Source organism: Orycteropus afer, unplaced genomic scaffold, assembly GCF_000298275.1.
Source record: "Orycteropus afer afer isolate SDZICR_OR568_19922 unplaced genomic scaffold, OryAfe1.0 scaffold00109, whole genome shotgun sequence".
Classification (NCBI taxonomy): Eukaryota; Metazoa; Chordata; class Mammalia; order Tubulidentata; family Orycteropodidae; genus Orycteropus; species Orycteropus afer.
In genome coordinates, this window is record NW_006921696.1 from 4885307 (window position 1) to 4895721 (window position 10415).

General features: G+C 39.5%; 1 protein-coding gene across 1 annotated transcript in view; it reads right to left on the reverse strand.

The window, feature by feature from the left end:
* The window catches only part of KCNAB1 (potassium voltage-gated channel subfamily A regulatory beta subunit 1), a 593583-nt gene extending 583643 nt beyond the window's left edge, over nucleotides 1–9940 (reverse strand). The window contains exon 1 of the mRNA XM_007943554.2: nucleotides 9666–9940. Coding sequence (XP_007941745.1) covers nucleotides 9666–9940 — 275 coding nt within the window. The remainder of the gene's footprint in view (nucleotides 1–9665) is intronic.
* Nucleotides 9941–10415: the final 475 nt, after the last annotated feature.

Genomic DNA, 10415 nt, shown 5'->3' on the forward strand with positions numbered 1-10415 from the left:
CTACACAAAACATTGTTCCACCTCCTACTTTGGCGAATAGCAACTGGGATCTTAAAAGCTTGCAAGCAGCCATCTAGATGCAATGATGGGTCTCTTCTTGTCCAGAGCAAAGAAGAATGAAGAAAACCTAAGATGCATGGAAACAATTAGTTCAGGAGACTGGTACACCATGCAATCCTCAGCCTATATGACTATCAGACCAGAAGAACTAGATGGTGCCCAGCTGCCACTGTCAACCACTCGGAGGGGGATCTATGTGGAGATCCTGGATAGAGTGGGAGAACAATGTAGAACAAAACTCAAAATCATTTGGGGGAAAAAAAAAAAAAAGGAACCAGTTTTGCTGGTGATAGCGCATGATGGAACCACTGAGACTATGGCCCCTAGCTACCCTTCAGGTCTACAATTAAACTTACTCCCATGGTTTCCCGCCAAACAAAAGGCAGGCATATGAGCTGAACATTAACATTCAGTAGATATACTCCTTGGAGAGATCAATCATGGGAGAATAGAAGGGAGACAGCTCAGGGGGTAGGAGTGCATGGGAGGGAAGAACACAGGAAAGAGGTAACTATGGGGAGGAAGTGGGAGGGGAGCTGTTGCATTGTGCGAAATTGAGTCAATGTCATGAGACAAAGCATATGTGAGCTACTGTATGGAAAGTAAATTTGCTCTGTAAACTTTCACTCAAATCAAAATCAAAATAAAAAAAAAGTCAATGTGAAAAAGGTACATACTATATGATTCCAATTATATGACATTCTGGAAAAGGCAAAATTATGGAGATGGTAAAAAATTTAAAAATAAATAAATGAATCAGTGGTTACCAGAGGTTCACGGAGAGGGAGGGAGAGACAAACAGGTGGAGGATATGGCATTTTTAAGGGTAGTGAAACTCTTCTGTATGATACTGTAATTGTGGACACATTACATTATGTATTTGTCAAAACTCATAGAACTGTGCAACACAAAGAGTAAACCCTAATATAAACTATGGACTTTAGTTAATAATAATGTATCAACATTGGTTCAGCAATCACAATAAATGTGCCACATGAATGAGAGATGTTAATAATATGAGAAACAATGTGCAGGGGCAAAAAGGGGTATTTGGGAATTCTCTGTACTTTTTACACAATTTTTTCATCAACTAAAATTGCTCCAAAAATAAAATCTACTCATAAGACGAAGCTTCATATTCCAGCATCTCTAGAAAGATACTTTTATGTGACATCTCATATAAACATTACAAGAATTATAGACTTAAGGAAAACATACCTGCTTTAAGAAATGCATGTCATCTTTTAGAAAAGGAAATACTTTCTCTTTCATAATAAAGATCAATACAATCTAATCAATAAAATTAAATAGTATATTCCAAGAAGGAAATATTAGTTTATCAGGTATAATTCACTTCCATCTCTCCATAATCTATCCCTAATACCATTTTACTAATGCTGTCCATGATGTTATGGGATGGTGGAGTGAAGATGGGGCTAAGTGAACTAAAACTGAGTGTCTAATCTACACCAGATGTTTTCCATCTGACAGTGATTTCCAGAATCAGAGTAGAGTGAGTACTCCCAGAGAGGGGAGGCATCTGTAATTTTGGCATATCCAGTAATAGCCTCATGATAATAACAAGGCATGGACAATGTGTCAGAAACTATTCTAAGGATTTTATACAACACATTTACTGTATGCCAGGCCTTGTTCTATGTGCTTTTCTTATATAAGTCATTTGATCCCCATAACAACCCCCACTGCATAGATACTATTATTCTTCACCTGTTATTGCTGAGAAAACCAAGGCACAGAGAGACTAAGCCACACAGTTAGTAAGCAGCAGAATTAGGGCTTAAATTTAGCAGACGAGCTGTACTATCTATCCCCATAACCCCCAAGCCAATTGCTTCTCTCAGGCAAGGGGCTTTCCCAAAGCCTCCTGGCCACTATATGAAGCTGCTGTTATTGCAGCCTGCAGACCTTGGGACTCCAGAGACTTGTTCTTCAACATCAGGCCACATCAACACTTCCCTTTGCCTATGCTAGCACCATAATTGGCGCCCTTGATTCCATCCTCTTCCACTTAGGGAACTTTGCTTCATTATTTGCATTGCACACTCTCCCGCTCTACTAGACTCATCCTCTCTACTTAAAAAACATCTGTAAATTGGCCTTATCCTATGCACTTTTTATCTGGACTCTGCTTCAGAATTCAACTCTCATCCTCTCTTTTTTCCTTCATTGTCCCTTCATGAGAGTATCCTACACTCACTCACTACCTCTTCCAACTCCCAAGTCTCTGAAATGGTCTCTTTTCATTCTCCTGGTCATACTCCTAGCTCCAGCCAGCAAGAACCTTTCCAGGAGGCTTTCAGGAGTCTTGTAAATAGAAGCATCTCTTCATTTCACACATCTGTGCCATTGCTTGCACTCTTCCCTCTACAAGGGTTGCCTTCTCCAGCTCCCATCTCCTCTTTCTCAAGTTCTCTACAGCCTCCAAGACCCAGATCCAAGCACTCCAATTGGGAACATACATTCCTTCCTCTTTTTAAAATATATAATGCTTCTTAAGTATATGTCTTATGTCCCCTAGACTGTAAGCAACTTGAGGGCAGAATTTTTATCTAATACATCTTTATATTGCTTACAGGGTCTTGTACAAGGAGATGTTCAAATGGCATGCTGTTGAATATTCACTCACTGATCTCAGGCTTGATATTCAACAACCAGATCTTCCTGCATAAACTCAAGCCAGAGACTGCTGAGCTTATGAATTATGACTGTCCTGTGGGCAGGAGCTGAGTCCACAAGAACTCACCTTTGAGAAGTGCTTATCCTCACATAGAGCCACATCTAGTCCTTAGAAGCAGTCAGAAGTGAATGATTTCTAAGAAATCTGGAAATTTTGACAACTCACGTCATTTTAGCCCCTTTTTGCAGTCAAAGAAATTGAGGCTCAGACAGGATAATTGAATTGCCCAAAGATCTTTTTAAAAAGCTGTAAAATGCAATGCCATAGATTCCCTATCATTGCTATTTAGTATAAAGAATGCAACAAGATGGTCAGGGATGGCAATTGAGGAGTGAAATCAAATGTGCATGAACTGTTGAACGTAAAAGAAATTTGCACCCAAACCACAATAAAATTTTTAAAAAATAATAAAAAGAATGCAATTAGTTAGGTATTGCATCCCATTGGGAAGGTACACTGAGGAAAATGTTTCCAGAAAGTAATTGAACTATATGTATTACAAATATATAAACAGATATGTAAATGTGTGTATATACATATGTGTGTATATGTACATAGATATTTGTATTAGTCATTTAGTGCTGCTGAACAGAAATATCACTAATGGACGCCTTTAACAAAGAAAGAATAAGTATGAAATTTATTCTCTCATAACATAGGAAGTTAGAAGTCCAAATTCAGAGCACCATCTCTAGGCCAAGGCTTTCTCTCTCTGTCAGCCCTAGGGGAAAGTCTCTACCTCCTTTCAATATCTAATGGCCCAGAGATCCTTGGAAATCTCCATGGATGTCATCTTGACGTCAATCTTTCCTTAGGTCTAGAAGGTTCTTAGCACAGGGACCCCAGGTCCAAAGAACACACTCTATTCCTGGCTCTTCTTTCTTGATGCTACTGAGGTCCCTCCTTCTCTGCTTGCTTCTTTCTCCTTATACCTCTTGTAAGATAAAAGGTGATGCAGACCACACTCAGAGGAAAACTCCTTTTATATAGGATGAGGGCTGTGACCTGAGTAAAGGTGTTGCATCCCCCGCAACCTGCTTTCAGCTACTGATTTGCTGATCACATCAGATCTCATTATATCATTACATATCTGCCAGAATAAATTATTATGTAACTGCTAAACCACTGAGAATCATGGCCCAGTCAAGTTGACATCTATTTTAGGGGAACACAATTCACCACTCTTTGGTTTCCCGACATTCATGTCCTTGACACATACAAAATACATTCACCTCATCCTATCATCCCAAAACACTTAAATTGACTCCAAATCCAAATTCCATCCTGCAGCAAAACACATCTTCATTTTTGAATCTGTGAAATCTAGAATACAAGTTAACCTACTTCCAAAGTATAATGCTGGAACAGGTACTAGGTAGACATTTCCACAATAAATGGGAGAAACTGGAGGGAAAAAAGGAGTCACGGTCACCAAACAAGTCAAAAACCCACCAAGACAATTAACATTAGCTCTCAAGACTTGAAAATAATCCTATATTCTCTGAGAACATATAGGCAGTTGCCTTGTCCTCCAGATTCTGGGTGTTGACCCCAGTGTTTGGATTCTGGGTGCAGGTCCTTCAGCCCTTGGCTTCAGCTCTGCCTTCCAGGTCACTGGAATATCAATTCAGCTCCCTCAGCTTTGGGCAGACCCATGTTCCTAGTTCAACTGAGTGGTGACACCATCCACTCAACCTTGGCAGTCCCCATTCTTCTGCCCCTTGGGCATGGCAGCCCTGCCCTCTCAGCTTGGGGCAATGAATCCAGCCTCATCTACCTGGCACTCGTGATTGGCAGCCCCACACTTGGAACGAAGTTGGTGAAGATCTGACTCTTTGCTATCTAGGAGACCATAGCCCCACCCTTTGAGACTCAGTAGGCTGTGGTTCCACCCTATGAGACCTCAGAGGTTGTGGCCCTATCCTTTGAGACAGAGGCAGTTCTGCTTCCTATGCTCCTTGTCTCTTCAGCTTCTGCTTCCCAGTTCCTTGGTCTCTCAGTTCCTTGGGCCACTTGGGTTGGCCCAGCCTTTGCCCTATTTGGACAAGTGTTACAAAGTTCTTTGGCTCTACTGATAAGTATCCAGAGACACCTTACTCTGCCAGTATGTCACAGCATGAAGGGTCTCAGCAATTTCACTCCATGGATTGGCAAGCCTAGCTCTGTTGACAAGTGCCAAAAGTACCTCACTACCAGGAAGCCTCCTGTCCAAAGGCATTCAGTTATCTTGCTCTGTGGGTTGGCTCCTGCCCCATCTCACACAACTCTCCTGGTTCTGCTACCGTCATTTCTCTGCTGCTGCTTCTCACCGTCCATGCCATCTCCAGTGTTACAGCTCTCCTCACCTCCTTCTGAGCCCACATCAGAATTGCTTTGGACATTCATAATTCCACCAAGTCTTTTCAAGGCAATTTAGGCTTTTATTATTAAGCACTTTAAAACTCTTCTAGCATCTACTCATTACCCAATTCCAAAGCTATTTCCACACTTTGGGTATCTGTTAGAGCAGCACCCTACTCCCACTACCAAATTCTGTCTTAATTATCTGATAATAAATTATATAGCAAAAATACCAGAAGTGGATGGCTTTAAGAAACAGAAATTTATTCTATCACAATTTAGGAAGCTAGAAGTCCAAATTCAGAGCACTGGCTCCAGGGTAAGACTTTATCTCTCTGTCAGTTCTGGGGGAAAGTCTTTGTCTCTTTTCAATGTCTGTGGGTCTGGTGACCCTTGCAAATTTCCATGTGTTTTGGTATCAATCTTTCCTTAGGTTTAGGAGGTTCTCAGCACAGGGACCCTGGGTCCAAAGGACATGATTTGCTCCTGCCTACTCTGTATTGATGGTACTGAGGTCCTTCCTTCTCTACATGCTTGTCCTTCCTCTTATCTCTTGTAAGATAAAAGGTGATGCTGGGCACACCTTCCAACAAGTCACAGTCGTGACCTGAATAAAGGTGTTGTTTCCCACCCTAATCTTTTTACAATTGATTGACTGATCACATCACGTCATATCATGGGAGATGATTATATTATTACATAACTACCAAATTAAATAATTACATATCTGCCAAAACCAAAACAGCCAAATTGACACATATTTTGAGAGGGCACAATCAAATAATAACAATACCTAATACATTCACCAATTAGTTCTACTTCTAGAAGAGAAGTATGGTTTTTAAAATCTGATGCAAAAATGTTTATTGTAACATTATTTATAATATAGTAATGATAAATATCAAACAAAAGGAAAACTGGTAAGCAATGATATAGCCATAAGATGCATTCTTTAAAAAGTAAATTTTAACTTATTTTTGAGAAAATTTTGAGATACACTATAAAGTGATAAAGGACAGAAAACAGAATATATAATGCCAACCCAAAAGCCTGGAGAAAAGAACATCAAAATAGTGTTTGTCTTTTCCTCTTTATGTTTTTTCTGTTTTCAAATTTTTCTACAAAGTTCATATGCTATTTTTACAATGAGAAAAAACAGTTATTTAAAAACAATGGGCAAAAATTTTTTAATCATGCCCATAGTTACACAGCAGCTGAGGCAATTCCAGACCTTTTTCCCCAACTCCAGGATTCCAACCCTGTGCTTGGTTCAGGAGAAAAAGCTATCATATCAAATAAAGATGTCAGTATCACAGAGTGATCAGTCAACTCTGTGAAATGGCCAATATATCAGTATAAATCAAATTGTATTAGTTTATTTCACTCTGTAGTCTCGTGTAGGAGAGCTCTGGTGCCATAGTACCTAAGACATTTGACTGCTAACCAGAAGTCTGGCAGGTCAAACCCACCAGCCACTCCTCAGAAGGAAGATCAGGCAATCTACTTCCATAGAGATACCACCTCGGAAACCCAAGGAGGGGTCATAGCCCCCAAAAGGGGTACCACAAGATGAATGTGCCTTCACTGCCCTGTTTCCTGCAATTTTAGTTCTTGAATATACCAAGGGCCCCACTCTATTTCTAATGCTTTCTTCCAAACTAATGACATTTAATAATGTCATTTGTTTCAAGTATAGGTTAGAATTTGAGCATAAGACAATCTTCAAACCTATCATAAACTAGAACTAATCTGATGTAAAATATTTTAATTCCATCTTTCCAGGAAATAAATAGCAATTTTCTAGGAGCCTTGGTGGTACAGTGGTTAAAGAGCTCAGCTGTCACTCAAAAGGTCATCCTACCAGCCACTCTGCAGGAAAAAGATGTGGCACCTGCTTTTGCAAAGATTTATAGCCTTGGAAACTTAATGGGCATTTCTACTCTGTCCTATAAGGTCTCTATAAGTTGGAATTGACTTGACAATTTTGGTTTGGTTTTTGCTTTCTTTTAGCAATTTTCTATTGATGGCTATTAGATAAATACCCACAGAATTCTTGCCAATAGCAAATGTGTAATATCTTCAAGGACTCTTCAACATATTTCATATTTTGCCCTGTAAGTAATGTTTCACAGATGGACAGTTTGCTAATATTTTATAAGTTAATCATATTTATCTTCTACATACAGGTCTCTAATGGAGATATCACTCTTGAGCCATGCTGTAGAAAGAAAGGAAAATTGGAAGTCCAGAAAAACTTTCTATAACATCTTGTTAGTTAGCCTCTACAACTGAAAGAAAAATTGGGGTCATTCAGGGAATCACATGTCCTATTGTTAACCTTGCAATTTGAAGGGTTTGCAGCATTAGTTACTGTCATTATCTCAGTAGTCTCAAGGACTTAGCTGAGATAAATTGGTACAAAGTTGGGGTGGAAAGAGGAAAGGAGCTGGCAAAGAGAAGTGTCTTAGTTTTCTGAGGTATAAATGAGTTTCATCCCAACTACACATACTGGTTTCTTCCTGAAAATAATAATGTTGTGAGATTAAAAGGAGAGGACACATTTTAAATTTTAAATTTTTGATGATGTAGACGTGATCTTTACTGTTCTCCAACACACTAAATAAGAGACACATAAGGTTATTGCAACTAAGTGATTAATAATTGCCCTCAAAGATTGCCATGACAGCAATTAATTCCAGTGCATGTTTACTCCAATCTCCTCTGATTACAGAACAAGTTGTTTTTTAGGCAAAGCAGAACAGAGGAGAGATTTACTTTCCTTCAAGTTGCTGCCTAAACCTGGTTACCGTAACTAAGATTCCACTCCAACCTGAAAAATATTTTTCCAGTGTCAGATAATAGAGAAGTTTTTATAGTTCTGTGTTGGAGTCCTTTAAAGGAAGTTTCTGGTCTAGAGTAAGGAAAGGAATATGTTATGAAGAACACTTTCATCAAGTCTTTCCTTCGCCTTTAACTCTTTTTCTGGAAGCTTTTTCATATGGCCCTAAGATTTATAGATGTGAGGTACATTCCCAACATTTGCAGACTTCATTTACACTTTCTTTAAATGAGACAATCCTCTTCAGGTCCTTCCCCCATGGACCCCAAATGTGGACATAACGGCTTATACAAGAGCTTCAGACAAATCATTCTGGCCATAAATAGTAAATATACTTCACAGGGCATTCCCAGAAGCTTTAATTGTTCTAAATACTGGTTTTTGAATTGTGACTTAGATCTGGAAATATCTGTTTGTCACTGCCTTGAAAAGGGGAAAATGGAAGTAAGTTCAGACACTTTGACATTTACAGTCCAATAAGATTTAAGTCAACATTGCTAAATAAGTTTTCCTGTAATGTCTTTTTGGAATTAGAAATATAAAAACAAGGGTAGCTCAGAGCCGCCTGGAATGCTTTGATAATGAGGATACATTCTAGAATTTCTATGCTACCACATGGTCTCAATAAAAGACATTTTCCATGTGTTGACCATTTCATCAGAACCATATTTCCTTCCTAATAGATTTTGTATTACCACTTAATAAAAATAATTATTTTAGACTTTATTCACACAATAATTGTCTTTGCAAAAGTGTCTTTAACCCCGAAGAGATTATTCATAGCAATTACAGGAAATAAACAAAAAACCATACCCACTGCTATCAAGTTGACTCTAACTCATACAACCTCACCGGACAGCTTAGAATTGCCCCATAGGGTTTCCAAGGCTATAAATCTTTATGGAAACAGACTGCCTCATCTTTCTCCTGATGAGCAGCTAGTGGGTTCCAACCACCGACCTTTCATTTAGCAGTCAAGTATTCAACCACTGCACCACCAGGGCTCTTATGCAGGGAATAAGCACCCTTAACATTTCAGGACTCTAGATGCTTTACCCAGTATATTTTACCTTATACCATTGGGATTTGTGCAATTACTCCTACCCTGGAATATTTGAAACTGAGGTGAGGAAAGAACAGAAAGAACTATCTATAGAAATGTGTCTTTTCTTCTGATGTTATATGTCTTATTCAAACAGGGGCTCAGCGCCCCCATCTTGGTAGGCAATGTGTTCTTCCCTATACCACCATAGCCAGCACTGAACCCTCATTCAACAAGTTCACACTATTGAATAGTAAGTTTTACACGTGGGCAAACACTTTTCCTTCCCTCACCCTCAATTTTCAAAGTAAAGGAAGTTCAGAAAAATTGCAAATCTTCTTGGCAGTTGTTTTTGAGAGGAGAATTTTCATATAGACTTTGACTCCTCTGATTTAAGAAAAATCTTAATACAATACTCTTGCTTCCTGTCAGTTCCTGAATATCTGCTGTCTCCTTGCAAAAAAATAATTTCTGAATGATAATCTAGGGAATGTTATTTGCCATTTCCACTAAGTTCCAGTCTTCATGATTACACATTGTGAAGTGTCAATCATGTGTAAGGCAATTAGATTAGAGCCTTTTAGCTTTCCAGCACCACGAGGGAAAAGAATCAAAGGATGCACTCTGGAAAGCATTTTTCAGGGGTCTTCCATAAAGAGCCCCCCGGGGCAGGGTTGGAGGCTTACCTGTGCGGCATGCCCGTGGTGCAGGCGGTGGTGTGCTCGTTGGATAGGTCGCAAAGTTTCAGGTACCAGTTCATCTCCACTTCCCGAAGCAGAGCCAGTTGCCGCGCCCTGAGCTGAGATTGCCCCGAGGGGCTGAGGCTGCTGTCTTTAGCATTTTCTGAGGCTTTCTTGGGAGACTTGTCTTTCCCCCCTACAGAAAGCCCAGATAGTTTCCTTAGCTTGCTGTTCTCTTCAGAGATCTGACTTCCCGCTGCCCCAGTCCGGGCTGCCAGCATCGTTAAGGTTCTCCTCAGTCTTTCAAAGACGACTCTAAGTCACTGTCATCAAAGCAATTTGAATTGATTTTTCTGTTTCTGCCTCTCTTCTCCTCTGGCCTCCTCTCTTTCTCCTAACCTTATCCTGCCTCAGAGCTGTAATTAGAACCTGGTCTGTGGCTCAGGAATGAAAGGGTATCTCTAAGTTTCCCCAGGAACAGCTAAGGAGGCCACTACTTCTGATATCTTGGAACGTAGAAATTTTACAAACAACCTCAATAGCTTTCTAACACTGCAGTTTTTCAGTGCTCTTTTTCTGAAGTTAGGACTTCTGCCCTTTTAACAATGCTAACTCTGAACCTTAGATAGTTAGAGTCAGGTAAGTTATATTTGATCATCATGTTACAGTTATATAAAAGACACCTGGAAATCCATTAGTCATTTTTAATTACACAGTCCCTTTAGAGTTTTAAAAGTCTTAATGTGAATGTCCTCA